The sequence below is a fragment of the Neophocaena asiaeorientalis genome, unplaced genomic scaffold (genome assembly GCF_003031525.2).
Source record: "Neophocaena asiaeorientalis asiaeorientalis breed wild unplaced genomic scaffold, Neophocaena_asiaeorientalis_V1.1 scaffold443, whole genome shotgun sequence".
Taxonomy (NCBI): domain Eukaryota; kingdom Metazoa; phylum Chordata; class Mammalia; order Artiodactyla; family Phocoenidae; genus Neophocaena; species Neophocaena asiaeorientalis.
The window spans coordinates 10,460-37,536 of NW_020171808.1; the positions used below are offsets into that span (position 1 = coordinate 10,460).

Here is a 27,077-nt window from a genome sequence, read left to right on the forward strand (position 1 = left end):
GCTGTACAGCAGAAATTAACACGACGGTGTAAATCAACTGTGCTTCAATTAAAAAAAAAAAAGCAGTAAAGAGGGAAAAAACATTACCAAATATCGAAACAAGGAATTCTTCCGCTTACCTCCTCATTTTTCAGATGGTACAAAGTAATGGTGTGCGTGACAGACTCTGCTCCACAGACGGAACAGTAGGGCTGTCTCTTGGGAAGGATCACCGGGAAGATGGTTTGGGGAAAGGTATTCTCAACGATCTAAATATCACTAAGTTTCTAGCATCTCTAAGCTACACACACTCCACAGCGAGAAAAGTGTTCCACCCGGAAAAACCAAACTAAAAATCAAGAAAACCCATTTTTGTTCATTCCCTTGGTATTTCTTACTTGATGATACTTTCTAGATATCTAATTCCCCTTCTCATTATCAGCTTGTTTTCTCTAAGTCACGAGAACAGGCTGATTTATGCCCAAATGACACAGGTTAATTTTGGAAACCGATTTACTCATGAGAAAGGGCAGAAGCCAGTTTGTGAGATTTTAAGGGTTATCAAAATCGTGAAAAAGTTTGGGGGCTGAAGTAAGATCACTAAAATGTGCAAGTATTTTGCTGAATGAATGAAGGGCACATAGGGACACTTAAGCGTCTCCAGCTACCATTTCAAAATGGTCATTTGGCACAAGGGGGTTTTAGGATTCACGCGTAAAGATTTTGCTTCTATTTCTTTTGAGTACATTCCCGAGGAAAACGCTGGACTATTTGCCCGCCACTTGGATCGGGGTTTTAAGACTTGGCAGGCTGTCCTCGAGGGGCCCTCAGGAAGGGCGTCAGAACTGACCTGAGGAACAGCGATCGTCAGGGAGGCAGGATGCCTGGGGACTGGGGCAGTGGGAGTTGGGGGGACCAGCTCCAGGCCTGTGCATCTCCGCACAGATAGGACCACCTCCCCATCTGTGCTTCCACGTGAGCTCTACTCTCAAGCCACAAGATGAAGGGCCCTGTCACTAGAGGCCAAGTGATGCCCTGTGTCCCTCTGTGGCCACTTTCCACAGGAGCAAATGCCCCGGAGCACCAGGTGCACGGATGCTGCAGGTTCACCTCCCTCTCTTCACTGGACTTTGGCGTTTTCCGCTCAGTCAACAGATACCTACAGAGCTCCCCCTACGTGCCAGACTGACAGCGGGAGAGAGATGCACGGATGAACCCAAACATCTGACGGGGTGGGGAATCGGGCACGGGGAGCTGAGAGAAGAGACAGAACACTCAGGGTCTCTCAAAGAGGGAGTCAGTCCCTGAATCTCCGGAAGGAAGGACAGCGCGCTGCGGAAATCTCTGCCCGCACTCCTGCCCTGGCCACCCCTCCCCCAGCCCGCAGCAGCTCCGGAGCAGCTCAGGAATCCAAGCAGGTGATGAAGGAACAATTGTGAGGGCAGAGTCTTCTCCCAAAGAGAGCAGCTGCCTCTCCAGGCTGCACATGGACCACCCAGGAGATCTGGGGGCCATTAGGAGGGAGAAGGCAGACGTGTGGGGAGGTGGCACTGAGGATGGTGGGAGGCCTGGGGCCCCTGAACTATCTTCCTAGGAGCACAAGAGTGAGGCCAGATCCTGGGACAGAGAGAAAGGAGGCCGTGACCCGTCGAGGACCTCCTGCCCCCAGCCGCTCACAGACACTCCCATCGACTACCACCGCCGCAAGTGTACAGATCACCCACAGAAGAGATCCCAGAACGTAGAAGGCAGGAGACCGCGTTTAAACTCTAGCTGTCTTCTGATCCATCTGAACATGTAAAAGTGAATTTTGAACAGGATAAGGGCATTTAGAAATTACATTCTTTTTGAATCTGCAAAAGAATGTGTGTGTATATATATACACACGTAGGTATAACTGAATCGCTCTGCTGTACACCTGAAACTAACACACATTGTAAATCAACGACACCTCAATAAAAAAATAAATATTTTTTAAAAATTACATTTTTTTAATCAACCGCAAGCTCTCTCAAGGCTGACAGCCCACGACACCCTTCAACATCACGACCCTTCTGCCAGACTGAAGCCCAGCCCCCGACGTTGTGCTGGTCTCCACGGGTCGATGTGCTGTCACACGCCTTGTTCCATTAAAACCCTAACACAACACGCCCCCCACCAGCCGGCCATTCACCTTCTTCTAGAACGGATGAGGACAGTCTCGTTACAGGAAATCTCTCACCCAAGGCCGCGTGGCTCACCAGGACCAGAATTCAAACGCGGGCTCTGAGCTCTGTGGACGCACGCGGTCCTTCCCTGCACACGTCCGACTCAAGCCTTTGCCCAGGCGTCTGCCGCAAACACGCCCTCGTCCTTTCCGTCCGTTACCATCTGCCCGTCCTCAAAGCCCATCCTGTCATCGAGAAAGGCTTCCCGATGTCTAATGGGGAGAAGAGCCCTGCTCACCCTTAGCCTGTGTGGCCCGTTTTAACAGTTACACACAGACCACCTTAAAGCCCGGCGCCGCCCGCCCCAGTCCTGACTTCAGGCTTCAGGCAGTGACTCTGTCCCGTTGATAGATAACTACTTACAACAACAAGCACAGCTGCCATACAGTGTATACTAACGGACCCGATAAAATTAAGTCATAAGCACACACAGAAACCACAACTTCAACGCCATACTCTTCAACCCCTTTCCTAAAATATCTAGTCACTTGAGATAATATTCCGAATACTTCTCAAAATGTTCGGATTGTCTTTCCTAAAAGCAAAATAAAACAAACAAAATGCTTTGTTTTCACTGCTTTGAAAGATGGTACAACAGAACAGAAACAAAACAGAATATAAATACAATAGAAGTATTCAACCTCTAGAGTGTTGTTTCTTGAGCAGTTGGCTACAGGGTTCCTTCTAAGCCCTGAGAGGAGAGTCGCGCTCATAATTTCCCAGACATTCATGTCCCTAAGGCAGCAAAAGTCTCCTTACTACCCTGCAAATTCTCCTTGGGCCCAGGTCAATCTTCTTCGGTAAAATTTAACCAAATGCAATCTGATAACATTTTAACATATGCGATTAAACAAAACCTACTCGCGTGCCCAGCAGTTAGGTGTGGGGGGAGGAAGCTGAGGCTCTATGAGGAAGAAGAGGGGTCGGGAGCCCTTGCGTCCCTGGACCAGCCGGTAGGTCACGTGATGCTTTCTCAGCCCCAGCAGCAAAGAAATAATTCATTAAAAACAAAACCCACCCCGGGTATACCCGCAATGAACTGCAAGCAAATCTACACGAGTAACACGCATTCTTCAGCCAGCAACCCTTCAGGGCAGATATAATTTAGTGTCAGAATTGGGCCTGGTATCAAAAGGCCTGGTTTTTAAACACTCTGCTAATACTGCCAACACAGAACTTCCCCCGAAGATCGCAACGCTACTATTTCTATTTTCCACGCGTGGGTTGTTTTCCCACGTCCAGACCCCACATAAACCCCCATCTCACCCAGGGGCAGACCCAGGGACCCAAAAGTCAGATCTCACGTTGCCCCCGAGAGGGCGAGATTTACACCTCACGCAGCCCGGCTCCCGCTGCACACCAAGAAGCGGGAAGGAAACCCGGGAACGAAAGGCAGGAAAAGGGAGAGGGGATCCTCGGGGCATCGGCCCGGGGCTGCCCACCTCTTTCCGTTACTGTCCCGGATCATCGCTTTTCCCATCACCCTGGACTTCCTTTCCAGCTCCTGCACCTCCTCCAGAAGTGTTTTCTTGCAGGTGTGCTTGGCCCTGTGTCACAAGGAAGAGACAAGAAGGACATGACGCGTGAACTTTACACAGCCTTGAAGATGAGCTGCTCCCTTCGTGGGCCACATCTCATGCCCGCTGACCCGGGCCCAGGCCTGGGGACACCACGGAACATTCACTGTCCCCGTGCATGGCAAGGGCTCCACCTCCGCAACCTGGGAAGCACCCCAAGTCCTGCAGAACAGACTCGGGCCGTGAGGGTCAGAAGCTGCCCCCCCTAAAGAGCATCGCCTGTCATTGCAGAGCTGGCTGAGGCCCCCTGTGTCCAGACAGAAGCCCGGGGTACCTGGAGAGTCGTGGGTCAACCTCTAAAGCTTTTCACTGCAGGACCAAAAAACCCAGAGGATGCTTTAATCCTCAGCCTAGTGGATGCATGTGGGTCCCTCGGGCTGTGCCCTGACGGTGAGATCAGGAGCCTGGGGGGGCGGGCGGGGCGGGGGGAACAGTCTTCTCTCTCCTTTTAGGGTGAAAAGAGCCACTGTCGCAGCAGGACTGGGAATTACGATGCCAGAGTTCACAGTCATCGTGCCAAACCCTTGACCTGAAATTTGGGTCAACACAAATATCTGGACACCGATTTCCTTTCTTCTCTTGCAGAGACTTACCATCAGGGCCCATGTCTGCAGGCCTCGGCGGCGTGAAACAAGGGATGGGGTAACAAAACGGTCTGGCCTTTCCAGCCGTGTAAACTGTAGACGGGCCCCTCTTCCTTGACCTGCAGGAAGAGTTACCTGCACCCTTTCCTGATTAAACTAAGAAATACCTTAACAATGTTCCAGTAAGTGTCCGATTGCAAAGGTCTTCCTAAAATTGAGATTAAACAGAGAGCAGCTGGTTGGAAACTATACAGGGGAAGAAAGGGCATTTAAGGAGACACAGGTTAGAAATGGGAAAAGAAAAACTATAAAAAGCAAGAGGGCCCTAACGGAGCAGCCCAGGGCAGCGTTCCTTTTTCTGAAAAGCTTGTTAGTTTCCGTACAAATGCATGTGGGGAGCCCACCAAGTAGCCGGACTCAGAGACAATCAGAACGAAACCGAGCGCATCTTCAAGGACGTGGGACAGTGAGATGGAACATTCTGGAGACGTGAGCTGTTCTACGGAAACACGTACTCCCGTCTGCCCTCCACCTTCAAGGAAAGGAAGTCTGTGAAGACAGCGCCCAGTCATCTGCTGACACCCCAAGTTCATCTCCGAGGGGGAATCAGGGCTGAGACTCTGTATATGGGTCAGTCATTAATTTCCCCGGAGGAAACAAGAGAAATGAACCACATAGGTTTTCACACATAATTCCTTAACCACACCAAGCAATGTTCTGAGACTCAGGGGTGTAAAATACTGAAGTTCAAAGCGGAGATGGCGGAATTTTCATTTAAACAAGAAATGAGAAAACGTTTAACTTTTTGCTGGAAAGGAGACAGTCAAAAAGAATGTGACAGTTGATACCGTTCAATATGAATGAATACGCTGGGCCCAAACTTTACCTTTGAACTCGCGGGTTTCTGGGGCTGTGTGGATGAAAGCCAGCTGGGTAAACAACCAGCCCCACTCCACGGGTTCACGCCAGATACGTGGGTCCCGTGGAGCATGTCCTAGAGAATGAGCTTTCTCGCTTACTGTTTCAGGACTGTCCTCACCCCATCATCCTCCCTTGCTCTGCACCCTCCTGCCCACAGAGCAAGCAGGGTTCATTAACCCCTAGACCAGCCCCCAGTGTTCTCCTCTGGGCTAGGGGCTAGGGGCTAGGGGGAAGTGTGACACAAAGACGTAGGCTTGGAACAGGAAGCCTGGACCACAGGGCGCAGAGCACACTGGAAATGTACAGCCTGGGCCAAGAGCAAAGAGAGCCTGACCCACTGTGCTGGAGCTGCTGGTTTCCACTCATTCACAAAACTGCCTGAGAGGGAAATAATTTCAGTATCTTGATGCCCCTGGGCGTTGTTCACGTTCCCAGTGGATGAAAATGCATCCATATCCAAGATGGATACCATCCAACTTTATAGTATCAATATTTCCACTAGGCTAGTTCCCGTGAGCCAGCCTGGGAGCTTAACCAGTATGAGAACACAGTTAGTCCTTCTGCATGAAGCACTGCTGTACATACAGGTGACGCTAGCGATTTAAAGCCATTTTCTCGGGCTTCCCTGGTGGCGCAGAGGTTAAGAATCCGCCTGCCAGCGAAGGGGACATGGGTTCGAGCCCTGGTCCGGGAAGATCCCACATGCCACGGAGCAACTGAGCCCACGCGCCTAGAGCCCGTGCTCCGCAACAAGAGAGGCCACCGCAGTGAGAAGCCCGCGCACCGCAACTTAGAGTAGCCCCTGCTCGCCGCAACTAGAGAAGGCCGCATGCAGCAACGAAGACCCAACGCAGCCAAAAATAAATAATAAATTAATTTAAAAAAATAAAATGGAATAAAACCATTTTCTCAAGAACCTCTACCCAATAAGGCCTTACTTAAAGAAATGATTCTAAGACCTCCCCTGTCAAAGTCTGCGTATGAATGGACTAAAATCTAATACTTATTTCAAAAGCCAGGCTCTAAGCATTAGCCACTGGCATGGAAACTGGATCTCTCCCACTACCTGTGGACAGCTGGTTCCCAGGGGTCCAGGACTGCTCACCCAACCCCACGTCAGGAGGCCAGGTGATCACAGAAGGCTCAGGTAGGGGCACTTAGCCCCTGTAAGGGAGTGTGGTGACCCACAGTGAGCCTTCAGATAGAACAGGAGTATCTCCAGGTTATTAGGGATTTTTGAAATAAATAAGTCGGCTTAGAATCTTGCACTTTTCATCTTCTTGTTTCTGAAACTTTTTTCCTGGACTCTTTCTTTCTTTTCTTACGGAAGGAAAGCAAGTCAGAAGGAAATGTTAAATTCTAAGTGGAGATGAAAATATAAATACAATGTGCTTCAAAGAAATCAGTCCAGTTAGAAAGTATTAAAAAAAAAATCAAGGCCCCCGTTGTACACAGGAATTTCTTATTACCTTTTATTTCCATTGAACTGCTATCTGGGATTATAATAAGGAAATGAAGTCATTCTGGACTTGCTGAATGCATCGTGTGTTGACTGGTAAGGTACCAGAGATACAGCTAGACAAGAGGAGATGGGTTCCTACGTTCCGTGGCCTTGAGCTTTGTATTATTTTTATAAAGCAACATAAATGAACTTCTCCTCGATGAGCGTAAGTACATGGCAGCTTACCTAAAAATGCTGTCATAGGTAAACATTTTGGAAGCACGTAAGCTAAAGGATATTAAAATAGTTCTGGGCAATTTAAACTTCATGCGTGTAATAAAAATATTCATTAGCCAGGTATCACATACAATCAATCAGTTATTTTAATAAAAGATGTGTTAGTCTGGTCCCTCATGAAAATTCTGGTTAACAGGATAACAGAGGAGGTATTATACAGTGTCCAAATCTGACTTAAGACAGACTAATAATGGATCTTCATTCAGAAACTCGATAGACTTCATGGAAAAAATGATCGAGTTACCTCATGCTGTTTTCTTTTTCTTTACTGTTAACAATGCAGGTCCTAAAATGGGAGAGAGACTGGACAAGGGAAAGGGAAAATGCAGGAAGACAGAGCAAACCAGAGCATACAGAAATATATGTGAAAGGGCAGGCCTGCCTTGTGCTGGAATGTAAAAGCTCTTTCAAAATGGAGTTAGCCACCAAAATTCAAAACAAAACCAAAAAGCCCTAAGACTGGTTCAAGGTGGACTTCCCTGGCGGTCCAGTGGTTAAGACTCTGCGCTCCAAACGCAGGGGACCCGGGTTCTGATCCCTGGTCGGGGAACCAGGCCCCGCATGCTGCAACTAAAGATCCTGCACGTGGCAATGAAGATCCCGCGTGCCGCATCTAAGTCCCGGCACAACTGAATAAATAAATATTAGAAAAAAAAAAAAGATCGGTCCAAGGTAAGATGAAAGAACCATCGCAAATCTACAGAAGGTTCCGGATGCTGCCTCAAGCTGACTCACCACAGCCACATTGTCCAGCTACTCCCCGACTCCCCATCATGTAACTCAGACTCTTCTCTCAAGTCCAAGGTACGGCCCAGCACATCGCGTGTCAAGAAACATTCCAAAATTTGAACCAAATAACGGGCGATTTTCTGGAAAATCAGGATGAATATTTTTGTTCAGTGTGCCAGAAGGAAAAACAGGACACATTTTATAAAGCTGAAGAAGGAGAAAGGACAGTTGAGTATCGTGGTCTCATCAGAGGTGAGCAACTCATAGTACGCTTTCCTTCTTGGGAGAAGCCTCTGATCTTCCTCGACTCAACAAGAAATATTTCAGGCTGGGAGTATAATAGGAAGTAAGACATGGGCCCTGCGATCAGAGGGAACGTGTCCAAGGAAACGTGCCCAATTCCTGTCTTTGAGGAGAGGGCTAAGTATAGTGTAGACATTAACTGTATCTTATAAATTGGGCATATACTTTGGGCAGACACTGCAGGTGAGATGAGACAATATACCCTGCTCCTACCTGGCTGGCAAGCTCCTTGGAAAGGAAATGACTTTTACTCTTTCCAGATGGCGGAGCTGGAAGCAGTGGCATTTGACGTATCCTTGCTAAAATGTAAAGAGCACTAATTTTACGGTGCCAGGAAAAACCAAAAACAAATCCTGTTGGAGGGAATAGATAATTTGCTTCATGGCGACTGGGAACTTCTACTTGGAATGTATTGGAAAAGATCCAGAAAGCAGATGAAGAGGCAGAGACACGCTCTCTGAAATGGTAGAAGGACACTTCTGCCGGCATCTCCCTTGGCCATTATCTCGATCTCCACCAAAAACGTTTTTCATGACATTAATTTAACAGTTGAATTAAAATAGGCTGAGATTGATTTCTAATCAAATCACTGTTCTCAAGCCCTGTACACTGAAAAGTGATCTGACGTAACCAACACCACGTTCTATTTACCTGAAACTAACTCGATGATCTTGCAAAACTGAAGAAATTTGGCAAAGGTACTATACTGTATGGCGACTGGGCTGTTACGAGAGCAAATCCTAGAACTAACATTTTCTTCCAGTTCATTTATTAGATTAAGAAAACATCTTTCCTGGGCACCATAACTTCATTTCCAAGGATTCTGATCCTGCTACTTCAAGAACACGGTTTTAGCAGATACCACGGAAGCAGTGGTAAATCAAGGCATTTAAGAAATTAAGAGTTATTTAGTGTTCACTAACAGTTGTCAAACTTAGTGAAGAGAAGAAAAAACAAAAACCACCTAAAATAGGTGCTATAAAATTCTCTCTCTCCCATTCCCTCTCCGCATTAGGTATCATCGGTTGTCAAGATAATGCCAAGATGAAGATTTTTTCCAAAAACATCCTTAACTGTCAGGCAGGAACAATTCTCACTGAGTATGGGAGGAAGGGAGAGAGAGAAATGAAATCTGATGTCTCTTCCTGGAAGGTTTGGAATGAAGTCTCAATTCTCTACCTCAGGGGCCCCAAATAATTATGCTTTGCCCAAAGTAAAGCCAATCCAGGAGTTGCAATTTTCAGGGAAGTTGGCAACTGTAGGAGGTATCAATATGACCTCACTTTGGAGTATTCCATCTTTTCCTCGCAGATGAAATACAATTTACATTATCTTGGAACTCAGTAGCTTTTTTTTTTTTTTTACATTGTACATAAGATACTTAGGAGATAACACATTCTGAAAGGTATAAACAAAAATCGAGCATGAATTATTTTCTATCGAACCTATGTTATAATTTCTTCCTTGTGATTAATCTTCTCATAGACTTGTAAATTGACACTTCAGAAGAATTATATTTGAAGGATTCCTACTGGGAATTATTTGCAGAAATGAAGAATACTTGATTCCAAGTATTTGGTGATTTGAAATGACTTACATAAACATACAATTTCCCTTGAAGCGTGGGGTTTAAAGCCAGGTTCTATCTGTGATCACATAGCACTGATTTTCAGATAGAAGGAGAAATGAATTTTGAGTTATGTTCCTTAAACCTGATGGAATTTCTAAACTTAGAAATTCTCCCCTATAATCGTGTACAAGCAACATCTCTCTTGACCTTCACACAGCCTGACTCCTTTTTGACTATATTCTCATATTAAGGTGAAGCACAGGTTAAAAGAAAAAAAAAAAAAAAGACAAAACCCCAAATCCTTTATATCCGTTTCTGGCAGGTGGCAGGAGACCTGTTTCTTCAGAAGTCCCACAGCATCTAATACCCTACGCTGGGGCCCACTGAGGACTAACTGGAGGGCAACGGACAAGACCTGGGGTACCACTTCATCTTTCACTTACGCTTTCCACACCACATCTTCCATCAGACACGCGGTAGGAACCAGAAATAATCCCAGCCAGAAGTGCGCAGAGCTCAGGACCATGGCTGCCTGCAAGAAACAGAAGTGACATGTGCATTAATGCTCTTTCAAAAAAAAAAAGAGAGAGAGAAAGAGAGAGATAATTTAATCAGGGTAACACGCCCCATCACACAAAAGCAATAGAACGTATTAAACTAGTGAAAGCTGAAATATACACCCAGGAAAAACGGGAAGGGGACCGGCAGGGTGAGCGCCTTGCCGCGATGTTCATCAACTCTTGTCTCCATCCTGATATTTTGACGAGTGTTGTCTCCTTTTCTAAAGCGCTTCAAACCCCCACTCGGGTCAGAATATGCTGTCCTAAACCCCTCCTCTGGAGAAATGCTGGAGCCGCCAGACTCCACAGAAATAAACTTCACTCCATAGGCGCCTTGTGACCACCCACGTGTCCATCAGTTCCGGGTGCTTCACTGCTCTCCGTCACTGATGTAACCACACCTGGGTGCAGGGCAGAGCGGTTCTCAGCACCCAGGGGAGGAAGGTGAACAGGTTATGGTCCTTGTCTTCAAGGAACTTAAAATGGGGTGGTGTCTCCTACATCACACGTGGAATGGATGTGTCATGCTCATATGCTTTGGGGGTGAGAGGAAGGCTAGAAGGCTGGGAAGACTTCTTAGTGACAGAGTGTGGGATGTGATGGGAAGAGAAGCAGGATTTCAACAGCTACAGGGACAGAGGGAAGGCGATGACGGGGGAGACACAGCCTCCCAGTTCCCAGGATGCAGGGTCACAGAGAATTTGGGAGGAAGCGGGAGAGGGTCTTAAAGAAGAGTTACAGGGGCAGCTGTCAGTTAGGTGAGGACCTGAAAAGAGGGCCCAGGGCCAAGGCAGGGGGAGGGAAGGAGACAAGGGGGGAGGAGGGGAGGGAGGAAGGGGGAGGGGGAGAGTTCATTTTGCTCTGAACAGAATCGGGGCTGGGAAGGCAGAGTCCTTAAACTTTGTTTTGAGTGAGCGAGGCCAGAGCGTGGAGCTGGTAGCAGTGGCCAACTACTCGGACAGGGACCGAAGTTAAGTGTGACAGAAGCCTTCACATTCACTGGTTTCTCTTAGATTCTAAGCTCTCACCACTGGATTCTACCGCAATCGATGTGTTCTGCTCCAGCCCACACCTAACCACGTCAGTCTTGCCACTGAACCCCAGCGTGTAGCCCTGTCTGTGGTGTCGGAACTTTATGACAACAAAACTGAGAAGCAGTGAGATCTGGGGTAAAGTCGAACACCAACCCTGGCACCGGAGCCCTTGCTTTCCTCCTCTAAAAACAAGATTGTCAGCTTTCTGGAAGAGCAATTTAAAACCTTAAAAATATGTGAGTACATTTTGCCCCATCAATTACCCATCTCAGAATGCATCCTATGGACACAAGTAAGAACCTGAGTAAAGAAGCAAGTACCAGAGTATTCACGTAGTGCTGTACCGTCAAAGGAAGTAAGAAATAAGTGTCCCAGAAGAGGGCTTACTAACTATACTGTGGTCCCTACACCCAATGGACTTCTGTGTAGCAATTAAAGGGATGCAGAATTATAGTGTTGACATAGAGAGGTGTGATGTGACATTGCTAATAAAACGGACGGGTTCTGAGCATCTGAAGGGGACCTCCCCCGGCAACAAGGGTAGGGGTGGGAAAGGACGCAGGATTGGCCACAGCTTTGTGGCCACAGCTTTTGGTATCGAAATTTAGTCAGATTGCTCTTGTTCTCTCAGAATAATAATAAGTCTCAGAATTAAACCTGAGATGTGATCTCCTGATGCTGCCCACCCAAGAGTTACACTGCATCTTTAAGTCATCAATACATACGATAGTTTTTGTAAGTTCTGTTTTGGAATTTCCTCACCTTAAAAAAAACCCACACACATTCCGGGGCCTCAAATGCAGTTCAGTGGTCCGGACCTTGATCCACTGAGACTGTGCAGACCACCAACCCGTGTGCCCCCCGTGTGCTTGCATGTCAGGAAAAAGGCACAAAGTGGTCTATCGAGGGAGTGCGTTGCAGTTTTCTTTTCATCTCTCTTTGGCTAGCTCTAGTTCCCATTTCTCATACAGAACACGTATTACTTACACATACAAAATATTTAACTCATCGCCCTCCCCGCCCCACGCCAGCGGCCCAAGCGAACCACAGGAAGGAGTTGGATTATCCAGGTCCTTTCTTTCTGCAAGTCCCACCTTCCCCCTCTAATCCATCCTTGGCTGACCCAGCGACAGGAGGCGGCCTTGTTTAAGATACACTTGTGGGGCTACATCCTAGATCATCGGCTGGTGCATTTTGCAAAGAATACAGTCATTTAAGAATACGATTTTATAGAAATGATAGTTACTGTGATGGGATGGAGGTGTTAGCTAATGCTATGATGGCAATCATTTTCCAAGATATAAGTGGATCAAATCAACGTGTTGTACACCTTAAACATACAATATTCTATGTCAATTCTATCTCAATAAAGCTGGAAAAATATTTTTTCGAGAAAAAAATAAAAATAACATTTTCCAACCATGTGTACTATTTAAAATAGATTATGAAACCCCATAAGAATTCTCATTGCTGACGGAAATAAGGAAAATGACCTTTGAACTACCTTGCTGAAAATAGGGAGCCCTCTCCTCAGCTGACAAAGGTTATATGGAGATTTGGAAGTATTGTTGTTTTGTCACCGGTTTTGAAAACTTGGAGCTGTTTTAAAACACATAATGGGCATAACTAATCTTAAAGGTGTGTCTCCAGAAAGGTTTCTACTATCCCGATTTTCACAGATTGACTGAGGTTTGAGGTACTGAAATCTTTGCTAAGGCCACGGCTTTTGGTATCGAAATTTAGTCAGATTGCTCTTGTTCTCTCAGAATAATAATAAAAATGTTCACCGAGCTGGGCTAGGTGACACACGACACTTAATTACTCCCCCCTCCCCTCTCACCTGTGCTACTGAGTGAGGTTTTAACAGCCCCACTGGGACGAAGGGCATCCCCAGTTAACACACCTTTAGCTAGCAGTACTGTTAACCACTTAGGTGCCAAATGCATAGGAACCCCCCCCCCCGCCCCCACCGCCACTTGAGGGTAAAGTTACTTGATTCTGAGGCCATAGCTGGGGAGAGCCCAGGGAGGGCAGTGCTGGTCTGGGTGTAACGCTGGCACAGCATCACGTCCTGATAGACCAGGAATATCGACCAGGGACACCGTGAAACACGTGACCAGGGATTAGAGCACTCAGCAGCTTCTGCAGGCTCCACATCACACACGGTCATGGTGACAGATGAGAGAAGGTTCTAGAAAGGAGGCTGGAGGAGCCCGAGCTGGGCAAGGTCAGTTTGTGTTCCCTGGTGTGGGGCAGATTCGAGACACCATGACAGAGATGGAGGAGGACACCGAGATTTCTTGGTGTGTCACCATGTACCAGGACTTCCCATAAAGCATTCCATGTAACCCTTCCCGGTCCCCTTTCTACGGAAGAAAATCAAGTCCGCAACTTCCCCCAGGGACCTGGGGCCATCAACATTCAAACCGAGGCGGGTGGACCCCAAACCCTACTCCCTCCCTGTGTGTGAGGAGTGAGGGGCTTCCTTCTCCCCCCCCATCCCCCCGGCCGAGCCTTCAAGCAGAGGAGAACATCTCTGAGTTTAGAGACAGCACAGGACTCAAGGCACAAGGTACACTTGAACTGAACACCGGGAACACCAGACCCCAAAGCAAAAGTAAATAAAAGAAAATCTGGAGGACGTGCCGTTACCAAAACAAAGAGAACAGGAGCCTGCCCAGCTCCAAGCCCAGCACTGGCACACACTCTTACTAACCCTGTGCCTCGGTTGCTTCCTCTGTAAAGCGGGAAAAATGCAATACTTACCTCATAGGGTTACCATGGGGCTTAAATGAATGATTAATGCAAAGCCCTATAAAAAGTGCCTGGCACATGGTAAGCGCCATACACATTACCTATAACTAACTGGAGTTTTTTTACACTGCTGACGTAACCACGGATCTGAGGGAGACATCCTAGAAGTGGTGAATGAACAGTGGTGCAGAGCGACTACTCGAGGCCGAGTCGGGTGCAGAAGATCACCTTCTGCTCCAACTCTCAGGAGGTTTACCCAGCGCTGTTCTCAGATGGATGGGCGGGCTGAGCTGCACGCTGCAGAATTCCCAAATGACAGTGCAGACAAGCTGCTTATTGGCGACAGGCAGCGGGTGTAAACTGCGACACAGGCGGAAGCTGAACCCTGTTCTTCACACTCAGGTGTGAGTACCGCTAACCTGTACGGATGCCGCAACGCCGATCCAGGTCAACCTCCGACTGCCACGCCAGGCCCCGCCAGGCCACGCACCGCCTCCGATCTCTACAGAGTGTCACGCAGAGCACGGGCTCAGCGGTCGCTCTGCAAGGATGGAGGATGCTTGCCAGGAACTTTTGTGCCCGAGGAGAAAAGAGAGTACGTGCTAAATGCCCGTGAAAAACATTCGCCGTGTAGCTGTGTGTCACCAGTATGGCGACTCTGAGTCACAGCCCAGGAAGAAGAGGGAGTTCTCAGCCCAAACTGTGTTCCAGAGCCCTTGCTGCTTCCACAGGGCTGAGGGGTGATGAAGCCTCCAGTCACACAGAACTGGCGGCGGGCGGAGAACCGGCCCCCGGCCATTTGCTTCTCTTTAGCACAGAGTGAAGAGGGATTCAGAACCAGAAGCTCCTGGAGGTCATTCTGGCCTTCGGGGCTCCCCTTAGACTCCCAGGTGGCAGGGACCACAAACTGAAGACGCAAAATCATTGTTTCTGAGGATGATAAAGACATCCCCTCCCCAGGAGCTGGCACTACAGGTACAGAAGGCAAGCAGCCCTCAGGGGACCTGCCAGGGGGGACCCCAGGAAGGGCCACCTCCCCAGCGTTCCTCTTTGACATGAATGGAGAGGCATACAACAGAAATCAGGTAATTGATAGAATGTGTGAAGTCACACACATATCCTAAACGGGACATCCTTTATCTCACTGAAAAGTCCTCATCCATTATTCCTTTGGGCATTTGGAATATCTTAAAAAATGCTAATATGACCTGGAAGATGTGTAAATTCTAAATTAGAATTAAAAAACCACCTGATAAACAGGCCACATTTTCCTGGACCTTCAGTCTCATGCAAAGATTTGAAAAATAGATCACTTCATATTCAAAAAAAGAACATTTTCCCAATAAATTTGAATGATTTCTTTTTTTCATAAAACCAAGTAAATATTATCTTAGAGATGCAACGAATGCTACAGGGTATCTCCCCAGGGCTCCTGGGGTACGTGTGTGTCTCTCTCTCCTCCACTGTCAGGGGTGTTTCATGGAAAAAGAAATTAATTAAGGAGAGTGGACTTAAAAGTCCGGGATACATATCTGGGTTTGAAAATAATTAGCGCGTTAGATGGCCAATCGCAGGCACAGCATGTGCTTCAGCATAAGCTGAAGCGGGGGCTTAGTGGGGTAAGGGCAGGCGTCGCGCAGGACGTGGAGCGGTCATGCGTCACCGGGCTTCAGCTACAGCACAGGTTCGCCGACTCAGGCTTCGTGTGTTTCCTACCGCTGCTCTGGATCAAGTTTTTACTGCTTCCCACCCACTGTGTCTCTCGGGGTGCTTCTCAACCTACTTTCAGAATGGATACAGAATGGACAAGAAGGATTCTCCGTGGGGACAGGGCCGCTGTGCTTCTTCTCCTCCCCCTAAGTCCCAGTGAGCACGTGCTGGGGAGCAGAGTTCCTGCCCCCCGGGCAGCGGCCTCGGGCTACTCTTTTTTTTTGTTGTTTTTTGTTTTGCGGTACGCGGGCCTCTCACTGCTGTGGCCTCTCCCGTTGCGGAGCACAGGCTCCAGACGCGCAGGCTCAGCGGCCACGGCTCACGGGCCCAGCCGCTCCGCAGCATGTGGGATCCTCCCGGACCGCGGCACGAACCCGTGTCCCCTGCATCGGCAGGCGGACTCTCAACCACTGCGCCACCAGGGAAGCCCTTGGGCTACTAACTCTTGCTGCTCTGGGGGATTTTCAGCATCTGAGCAGGTAGAGCAGAGCGAGGACTTTGGGTTCAGACGGACCTGGGACGGAACTGTGCCTCTCAGCTTTAGACTGTGACGCTTGCACGGGTCCACTGCCCTCTGCGTTCCTCAGTCTCCCCCCGCCATTAAGATCAGGACAGCAGAACCTCCCTCGCGGGGCTGTGGTACCCAGCACCCTGTTAGCTGTGCTCACAATCAATCTCCCCAAACACCCAGGAGCCCTGGGCCAAACCTTCCAAAATAAACACACGCTTCTTCCTTCCTTGAAGTCTACCTGGCTCCCCCAACCCCCAAACATCTGTACAGGGCCTTGTGATGCTCTGGAAACAGCTCTGCCTGTAAAATGACTCAGAAGCAGTGAATGAGCTCAGGGGCTGGCGCATGGCACCCAGCATCTGAGCCCCAGCCAGCTGGCTGCGCTCCATCCCTCAGCTGCCTTTCCGGAGCAGAACAGTCCGGGGACCCCTCGATGAGACATTTTCTCCACTGTTTTCTTTAACTCTGACAACTGCAACTGAAATTGAGCAGCAGCCCGCAGCCCCCCAGGGATTCCTTCTGAATTTCTCTCTCTCTCTCTCACTCCTGCCGTTACTTTTGAAGGCTCCTCTAACCAAAGTTCAGATTGCATTTTTTTTTTCAACAGAAAAAAAAAATGTTCTTGGGGAGAAAAGACTTGACTTCATAAAGAATTTATGATAACCAAATGAGGATTGCCAACGATCCATCCCAAGGACCAAACTGAGCAATTAAGGTGTATGCTTTCTACTTTTAAAATGGATTGATTCTTTCACGAAACTAGAAACTTCACAGCAACAGTCCATCTGCATTCCCTCCTCTAGTGGTTTGGAGCACTCGTTACGTGCCAGCCCCACGGTCCCTTGGAGAGACCTAGAGATGGAGACCGCACAGCCCTTCAAGGCTTCATCTCCACCCACTCACAGAACGTAGGGCGTGCTGTTAAGGTACCTCTTCTTCGTCTCCATGGATACGTTGCTGGATGCACATAAGAATCCACTAGCACACCCTGCAACAGCTCCAAATTCCCCACGAGGGTTTCCCAAATAAGACATGTGTATTAGTAGCCGAAAACCAACCCTCCCCTCTTCCAACCCCTCCCCTAGCATTTCCTACTTTAATTAAGCAACACCGCTGGCCTCAGGCACAAGTAAGAGGTGGGTCTTGGTTTCTGCTTCTCCTCTCTTCTATTAAACCTCTCTTCCTGGGCGTTCCCGCGTACATTATTTCTAAGTCCCACAAAAACCCCTGCAAGAGAGACACTAACTGTTCCCATTTTACAGATGAGGCAATTAAGGCTCAGGGGTTAAGTGGCCAATTCAAGGTTACCTGGTAAGGGGCTGAGTCAGGATGTGAACCCAGGTCTCTCTGAGTCTAGAGCCAGGGCCTGTCCTGTGGTCTGAGATCCATGTTCTTAACAGACAGTGGCTTTAATGTCTACTCATAATTCACTAGTATTTTTTTTTTTTTACTATATTTGCCAGTGTTTCAATAACTTTTATTTTAATAAATTACAAGCCTTTAGATGTATATAATCCAGCTTCCATTTTTAGCCCAGAAGTCCTACCCTGACTTTTCCAAACATAAATGAACTCTGCTACAACATTTCTGACCCTTGTCTTCTTCTATTCTGCTTAAAATGTAACATTTTAAAATGATGAATTTAAAAACTGGGCTCTTTCATGGTAATGTCCTTGTTCCAGAGCACGATGCCACGTGCTGACTCAGCGAGCAGGCGTACATCGTTACTCAGTGAAGCACAGACTGCCACGTCTTGGGGCCCAGTGAACAGACAACACAGCACATGTCCGTCAACCGATGGCTCAGAATCGGGACAGCCTGTGGGTCTGAGCGGGTCTTGAGGTCCTCACTATTCCTCGGTAGGCCAAGTCTTATTAAGGTTGGTACCTATGAAGCAAAACCAACATCTTAGTCTTCAAAGCATCCTGGCCGGCACTGACAGGACAGGTGAAAAGCAAAACCTTAACACCCGTAGAAGAAAAGGTGGGAGAGTATCTTTCTGACCCTGATTAGCTTTTAGAAAATTAGATACCAAACAGCAGAAACATTGCAGGAAAAGAGAGGAGTTCGCATTAAAAGGGAAAACCTTTGCTCTAAGGGACACCGTAAACAATGTTTAAAGAAAAGCCACACGTTGAGAGATCTCCAGTGCACATTCCAACCCCGGTTACACGTATGCTGTGGAGAGACTCATACATGTCCACAAGCAGACATGTGCAGGAATGGTCGCTGCAGCATTTCTGGTGACTGACCTCCACCAGAAGTCAAAAACTTAAATGTTCATCAATAGGAGAAGAAATACATTTTGGCATATTTACATAACCCAAAACAGCACTAAAATGAGCCGGCTACACTTACATCGCTCTAGATAAACTTCAAAAACCAGTTCTGAAAAAAAACCAAAGCAATCCAGTGTCGAGGGGGAGGGTGTACGTGATACGACCTATATAAAGTTTCAAAACCCTGCAAAAATCAACATTGCCTATTGTTGATACTTTCTACAGGTTTATACATACATAATACATGCGTGAAAATAGTCAACGTGAAAGTAATGAGAGTATTTCTAGCTCAAGGAGGATGAGACTGGGAGGGCTACTAAGGGCTCAGCAGCTTGGCTAACATTTCTTTTTTTTTTTTTCTTTTCGAAAAGATATGAAGCGAGCAGCATGTCAACACTGGACTAGGCTGGGGATATAACTCCACATCCTTTGTCTCTATGTGTGAAGTCTGTCACCATGTTGAGAAATTCCACCAAAAGGGGGGGTCTCTGAAATAGCCAGGGGGACAAAGGTGAGCCTTGATTGGTCAGAGGGCAATGGGCAGGGGGCACGGAGCCCAGTGCAGAAGCAGGAGCCAGCAGGGAAGGGGAAGGTGGAAGCACAGGTCCTGAGGCTGAACGAGGCCAACTTTCAGAAAGTTCTGGTTGTGGAGAGAGCCTGCAGCTCACAATGATGACCACCTTGGGGCGATGGATGAGCTTGGCCGTGACAACAAGGAAAGGGCCACAGATACCTGTCCCTGCTCAGCCCTTTTCCCCAGTCAGCTGGCTCCCTCCTCCCCGCAACCCTGTGAGGTGGGTGCTATATGGTCACTTCCAGCTTACAGATGAGGTCAGTCAGGCAAGAAGGGTCTAGGGTTTGAACCTGAAATGGGGAAGAACCTTTGTATTCTATTACAAGTTCATCACCAAAGGGATGTGGCCTAGAAGCTTAAATTACACATAACGGCCTGTCTCTGGGACCCGTGCCCCCCCCCCCACCCCCCGGCCCCCAGGTAATGAGCATTAAGCCAAAACACCTTTGTTTAGCTCCCAGGAAACATCCTGACCAGGCCCACTTGCGAATGACCTAAGGAAGGAAGAAATTAACACATCCCCTCTGGAGGCCGAACCAGGACTTTACTCCCTCCCCTTTTAGTACAAAAGAAGCCTGAATTCTAACTCAGAGAAGACGGTTCTTTGGGACATGAGTCCAGCATCTTCTTAGCCTGCTGGCTTTCCGGAGAAAGTCACTATTCCTTGTCCCAACACCCTGTCTCTTGAGTTACTGGCCTGTGTGTGGAGAGCAGCACGAGCTTGGACTTGGTAACAAACCCAGCCGTCTGACCCCAGGGCCCACACCTTCTCACAAGACAGGTGGGCTAGCCCTATTTATTCGGGGGCCATTTGTACACGGTGATGGGTGAACCTGTGGAGATAAATGAGATCACAAAGAAAGGGAATGGGTGAGGAAAGACTTGAGATTAGCGTCCGGGTGATTCCTATACTAGGAGGTGGGGAGAAGGAAAAGGAGCCGGGACTTGGTGAAATCTCAGGGGGAGGGAGTCCAGGATGGAGCTGTGTTCTGAAAGTGAGGAGATTTTAGGGATGACAAGGGGGAGGTTGCTGAGGACGGGCGTGCAGCCATACCATGAGGAAATGGGGGAGGGAGGAGGGCCGGATGGTGCTTGTCCAGGACCTGAGACGGCTATGCGGGTGGGACAGGAAGAGAAAGAGCCTTGAAAGGGAAGAAGTCAGGAGGGGAGGGTGGAGAGTGGTCCCGCGGGGGGCCGCAGAGAGGGGATGACATGGAACGTGTGGCTTTGGAAATTCAAGGGCCAATGTTAACTCAGAGGTGCTGTGGACGGCCTTCCACGACCCCGGGACACACAAGGCCGCTTCGCAATCGTTAAGGAACCATGATCCCAGCTCTTCCGGTGAACAACTGACTTGGAACAAAAGTTTCTCTCCTTCTCGCTCTTTCCTTGGGCTCCCAGGCTCCTGGGTGACTCAGGAAAGGAGCAGGAGACCCACTGCGCATCCTGGTTGCACCTTTGTTCCTGTAATTACAACCGTAATTCAGACGAAAGACACACGTGCACGCGTGTTTAGGTGTGAAAGTTAACATCACAACCCGGAATATGAAATGCTACTTATGTGCGATGGGGCTAATTTACATTTACTGCAGGATCCGTAACTGTGTAATTTCCTGGCTTTGGTCTGTATAGTTTTTCAGACTCAACATTTTATTAACTTTTCCTTTAAACCAGCTATCTGTCTTTGGCTAGGATTCCCCATCGTACTCGCATGCATATTTCCAAGCTGAATATCCTATTTTAAAAGTCTGTCCATTTCCTCTCATCTCCCTCAGTCCATCTGTTTTTTTTTTTTTTTCCATCTGTATCTTTTACATCGAACCTCCTGGGTCCTCACCTTTTTTGGCTCTGTAAATTTAATTAATGTACTTCTGACTTTCTTTACCAGGTCACTGTTGAAAATTTACATAAAACAGATTCAATTTTTTTTCATCACACTCTAATAGAAACACATCAGCTACATTTCCCTTTCCCATGTATTTCAATTCCTCTTTTCAATACAGCTTCCCAAGTTTAAAAATTCGTAGATATAATGGCACATGAATGCTTTTGACTGATTCTTCTATAGAGAGCCTACTACATTTCAGCATCCTCCCATGTTAGAATTGGGTTATCATGTAAATAACATATGATACCATTTGCTCTTCATAAAATCATCTAGACCTTCTTTTTTTTTAAGAGTTCAGCACAAAGATTTTACTTTTTCAGTTATACATTTATATATTCTTTTTCATATTCTTTTCCATCATGGTTTATCACAGGATATTGAATAGAGTTCCCTGTGCTCTACAGTAGGACCTTGCTGTTTATCCATTCTATAGATAATAGTTTGCATCTGCTAATCCCAACCTCCCACTCCTTCCCTCCCCTCCCCCTCAGCAACCACAAGTCTGTTCTCTATGTCTGTGAGTCTGTTTCTGTTTCATAGATAAGTTCATTTGTGTTGTATTTTAGATTCCACATATAAGTGATATCATATGGCATTTTAGACCTTCTTTTCTTATGTCTTTGTTCCCCTCAATATGGTTGAAGGCTCTGAGGGATTTCTTTTGCTTTTTTAGAACTGTCTTCTTATATTTCTATTAATTGTGGAGAAATGAAGATGTTCTCAGAGGAGAAACGAATACGATAATTAGCCTTCTTTCCCATTATTTCAAAAACAAAGCCAATGAGGTTACTTTGAGTCTCTGTTAAAAAAGGAAATTCCTAGCTGACTGCATGAATGAAGTCTACTAATGCATTTGAGATTTTGAATAATACAATATTTATTTCAAGGATCCACTTTGTTTTTCTTCATAGTTTTACTTATTTACTCACTATGGCATTTAATGCCAATGAGATATAATTTTGTGTTTCCTTTATCTCTTTTTTTCTTTAAAAACATTTATTAGTAAGCCATCGTCATTCCTTTGTTCTCTGTATTAACCTGCTTTCTCCCTGGCACAAACATTTATATGTAGCCCCCGAAAAAGCAAAAACAAAAAATTCAAACCAACTCTAAGGCGGGAATAGATGAACGTACACCTTTGCCTGTAATTCCTTCTACTGAAATCCTTAACAGGCTATAAATAAGTTGGCAATGAAACCAGTGGAAGAGAAAAATCCAAAAAAACATGTTTCCGGAGTTCTGTTCCTCCTAGAATCCCTATTTAAATACTTTGCCTTATTTCTAAATCTTTCTTCGATGACCCTCACTGGTTGAGATGATTCTAATCAGATCATCCCTTCCTTCGTGGCTGTTTAAATAACTTCATTTTTTTAAACCAATAACACATTGAAAGGTACTGACCAATGCAATTGAATTGTATGAGAAAGCTCAAACTGAAGTTCATTAAACCCACAGCATCACCTGGGAGCACTTAAGGTAATTGTCTTCTGGTCAGCTTTCCACAGAGCAGCGCTAAGGAAGCGCTGAGGTTCCCAGGTGGTCTACTGAGCAGATACTAAAACTGTCACTTACAGCACTGTGCTTTGGACCTCTAACTCACGGTGTCTTGGGAAGCGGGCTGAGGGTTTAGACAATAATAAAAATACCGCTGGTGGAACAGCGGGACAAAGGAACTTCAGGATGGCAAGAAACGGGTAGGCAGGAACAGCTCTGTGTTACATTGGGGTAAATCAAGGCCAGCCTTAGAGGAATGTTCCCGGAAGCTGGGTGAGGGATGGATGGCCAACCTTCCAGGGCTCTGCCAACTGTTTCCCAGTGACTCATCAATCAGAGGGTGCTATACTCTGATGCTTCCGTGTCACGGTCCCGCTAATGAACTCACAGATTAGAGTTTAAATGAACATCTGTGGGACCAGGGTTTCTTCCCTTCTCCCTTCAGCTGGACTTGAAGATGATGATTTATGATTTTTCTCTCAATTCAAGGACACCAGGAGAACATTTGTTTGGAGTCTGGATCCGCGGGCCCACTGAGGCTTTTTCCTAGAACTTCTCACTGCAGGTTCAGCAGGGCCTGTCCACGTCCCCACAATGAATTACTTCCGCAGACACCGGGCCCACGGCCTCCCCGAATCCTCCCCTGTAATCCCCGACATCTGTTCTGTGTCCAGTGCTGACCAGCCGACAGGCTCCCTCGGCGTCAGCCCTGTGATTCCAGCTGAGCACACCGGATGCGGCGAGGCTCTCGGTTAAGCCCTTGGCGGCGCAGCGGAAACACCTGTTTAGAACTTGTTCAAAATAAATGCGTGGTGAGCATTTCGAGGGGTCAGGTGGACAGCAGCAGTGAGGATTACAGAGCTCGGGGTCCTCGGGTGCGTTACATACCCCAATTCCTAGGGTCGGTGCGCACCTGCACTTCTGCACATTTTAACTGAAGATGCTCCATCTGAGGTTGGCTTGGGGCTTACTCCTCTCTGGGTGACACGCAAAACTTCATGAAATCCACAGCTTCAATCTCAACCAAATGTCCCATATTACCTGACTGGGGCTCAAGCCTAACACCTATCGTGCTGTTTTTAACAGGATGTTTGATTTATCTGGAGAGAATACGACCCAAAGTAAACACGGGTCTCTGCATCAGTGCATCACATCTAACAGGGAAGCACAGCCCCACTTCATCCGGTAGGCGGTCCAGCTGGGGAAGGTGACCCAACACCTCTAAGCCTCATCATCAGTGGAGATGGCGTGTTTTATTTATTTATGGTACCGTTTGGTTCCAAATGCATCCAAGGGGGAACGAGTAAATATGAAAGAGAAAATAAGGCGACACAATTGAACACGAACTATCAAGAGAGACAACATGTCCTTCAGCTGGGCAGCCTGCCTGATTCCCCAAAGTCAACACGGTGAGCTGAATGCTGAAGTGACAGGCTCCCTGAGGCCACGTGCACGCATCTGTAAACTGGGCCCATCTTATCCTTGCGGGCTGCTTGTTGGGCACTGAGCACCGCATATAAAGAGCCTAGCACGGTACCCGGCACTGGACTTTTTTAGTACATTGCAAAAGTTGGCAAAATCGAACTGTCTACAAGTGTATCTGAGGCCATTTGTGGTCTTTCATCCAAGATCCTGCCCTTGGCCTTCCATCCCCAGCCCCGCACACTCTGGCCACATTCAACCGTCTACGTCTCTTCAAATCCTCAAGGTTCTGTTTCGTTTTTCCTTGGCCTTTGCCCATCTCGTTCTTGGTTCGGCCGACACTGCCCGCCTCTGCCGCTGTTCTGACTGTGAGAACTCCTCTTCCCCCTGCAAGATCCAGTTCGTGGGTTCTCCAGGCGGAATGGCACACTCCCTCCCCTGCATCCCTCTATAACGGTGACAATCCTATTGTTGCCATTTTCCACATGACTACTGTCTACCAGGCGCCGCACCGGCCACTCGCCGTCCCGTAAGTTAATACACACGGACGGCCCTACAACGACAGCCATAGCCTCTACTTCACAGATGTGGAAAGTCTGGTCCAAAGAGGTCACATGATCTTCCTCTGGAGCCAGAGGTAAGAACCACCATCTGATCCGGGTCCGCAGACCCCAGAGTGCACCCCCCTTTCCACTGTGTCTTGTGATTCTGCTTTCTTTTTTTTTTTTTTTTGGCGGTACACGGGCCTCTCACTGTTGTGGCCCCTCCCATTGTGGAGCACAGGCTCCGGACGCACAGGCTCTGTGGCCATGGCTCACGGGCCCAGCCGCTCCGCGGCACATGGGATCTTCCCAGACCGGGGCACGAACCCGCGTCCCCTGCACTGGCAGGCGGACTCTCAACCACTGCGCCACCAGGGAAGCCCTGTGATTCTGCTTCATGCTCAAGGATGCTGCCCTGTTTCCTCATCTTCTTCCTTAGACTGAAAGCCTCCTGATGGTAGAGATGTGTTCTCTACACCCCTGTGTCCTCAGCAGCGGATGTCAGAGGCGGCCACTTATTAACAGGTTCACTGGAGACAGTGAAGGGGAACCCACTTTGACAGAGGCCAGCCATATACACTACAGGTTCTACACTGCCGGCTTGGTTGGAGTATAAACATCTGGAAAGGAAGTTAAGGCCCGGCACACAAGTACCAACCAGGTGCCACCTGTTCCTAAATCTTTAGCAACTGACACTAAGTATTTTCATCCAGACTCTTAAGGATTCTTCCACTGGCATTGGGCAAACCTCCCCACTTGGGTGGCTTTCCAGCAATTAGATCAAGTTAGTCCATAGCCTGTGGGTCCCTTTTGAGCCAGTGACTGAGGAGTGACCCTCTCTGAGGGGCTGGCATTGTGCTCTCAGGCCGGACCACCCCAGCCCTGGGAGACACGGCTGCTGGCCTGTAGGTACCGCCGGGACCGTGATCCTGGCACTAGTTCCCCTGGAGACCTGACTCTTTGAGTGCTGTCTTCAGAGCGAGAGCCCCGTCACGTAACAACCAACTGGCCCCAGCAGCTGAACTTCTGCAGCTGCCCTGGTCACTGAGGAGGCCTGCTGGGAAGGCCGGTCACGTGGACACACTCCACTGGCCTCAGCCTGCGTGTGCCCATGCGTGGAGCCTCTCCTGCGACCTTGAGGCCCTCTTACGTTGGGTGAGCTCAGAGCTCTGAAGCTTTGAGGGGACCCAGGTGCACAGCCCTTCCTGGGTCCCCTGGCTGCAGCAACGGGGGTGTGTCTGCCTGTGTCCTGGGATAATCACGATAACCGCTGCCGCTTACGGAACACACGTCCCGAGCCAGGCAGCCTGCTAAGTCCCTGGACGTGAATTCCTTATTGAATTAACAAACCCTATGATGTTGGCACAGTCTCCACTACCCCGACCCCCCTCCGGAAGATGACACAGCAAAGCACAGAGAGATGGTGACTCGTCTAAGGTCACACAGACAAGAAGTGGTCCAGCTGGGAGATCCCGTGCTCTGAACCGTGGACTACGGTGTCTCTCAGGCAACCCCGTGTCTTGCTGAAGCAAAGGCCATCAGGGAAAAGTAGGAAAGGAATCCAATATCATGACTGCCAAACCAGGCAGAAAAACTGGGCTGGCCCTGTCGTGTAATCCGGCATCAGCAGAAGGAAAGCTGAGTAAACAGAAGTCAGAGTAAAAGTTCATCTACGGCTCACAATAACGCACTGGGAGTGGGGAAACCTAACCGGGAGGATGAAAAGTGAAATTTGGGGGGCATGAAATATGGTTCCTTTCAGCTCTAAAGCCCGTGACTGACTTCCCCAGCAGGCTTCGGGCAATGCAAACACCCAAGACAAATCCTATAAGCATATCTAATGGAATAAGCCAGATTCTGTTTGTTTGGGTTTTTGAAGCATCAAAACGGTCCCTCTCTGTGCTGACTTTGGCTCCCCTGCAGTTTTAATTAAGCCTCCCAAGGCTCACAAGCATATTAAAATTAGGCAGAAAGAAAACCTGTGGCCTTCGGTGCCAAGGACCGCTAGGTGCTGCCTCCAGTTTGATCTTTGCTCGGGCAGTTTCGGCAGATGCTCAGAGTCGACCTAAAGGAAGAATTTTCCATTGATTTTGCTCTGTGGGGAGGGGCCGTGATTACTCAAGTGATGAAAAAGTTTCTTTCTTGGGGGAAGCTGCGACAAAACAGGTACCGGGAATCCCTAAGTGGGCTGGCATTTCTCCTTCGAACCATCCCGGAAGGGAGGACGGCAGGCCTCCTCCCTCGTGTTGCTCTCTGAGATCCACCTTCTGCACGGCATCCGCCCACCACTGGTCCCACTCTCTCTCTGCTGTAGGGGAGGGAGTCACATCACGCCGCCGGCCATCGCTGCATCGTCATTTCGGCTCTCATCCTGTGTGGTCCAGAAACGGTGACTGGTTTCCTCTCCTGCACTATAATGTGAGATTCTGGAGGAGACTGTGTCTTGTTGGTCTCCCTTGGTAGGTGTGCTGGATACACCCCTCCCTCACCCGGCCTTTAAAGAAGCTTTGCTGAAACCCTTTAGGGAGTTTGGGGTTTGCCACCCGTTCTCCTTGCTCAGCCCTGCAATAAACCTTTCTCTGCTCCAAACTCCGATGTTTCAGTTTCTTTCGCCTCCCTGTGCGTCGGGCACAGGAACTTGTGCTGGGTAACGTGGGCTACTCTCTCAACAAGCCTGGGAGTGAGGAAGGGCACAGGGTAA

At 48.2% G+C, this 27,077-nt stretch overlaps 1 protein-coding gene across 1 annotated transcript in view; it reads right to left on the bottom strand.

The window, feature by feature from the left end:
* Positions 1–2,289: 2,289 nt before the first annotated feature.
* The window catches only part of ATP8A2 (ATPase phospholipid transporting 8A2), a 391,847-nt gene continuing 367,059 nt past the window's right edge, over positions 2,290–27,077 (bottom strand). The window contains exons 33-35 of the mRNA XM_024753564.1: positions 10,052–10,140; positions 3,629–3,733; positions 2,290–2,398 (exon numbers count right to left, since the gene is read on the bottom strand). Of these exons, the coding sequence (XP_024609332.1) occupies positions 2,290–2,398; positions 3,629–3,733; positions 10,052–10,140 (303 nt within the window). The remainder of the gene's footprint in view (positions 2,399–3,628; positions 3,734–10,051; positions 10,141–27,077) is intronic.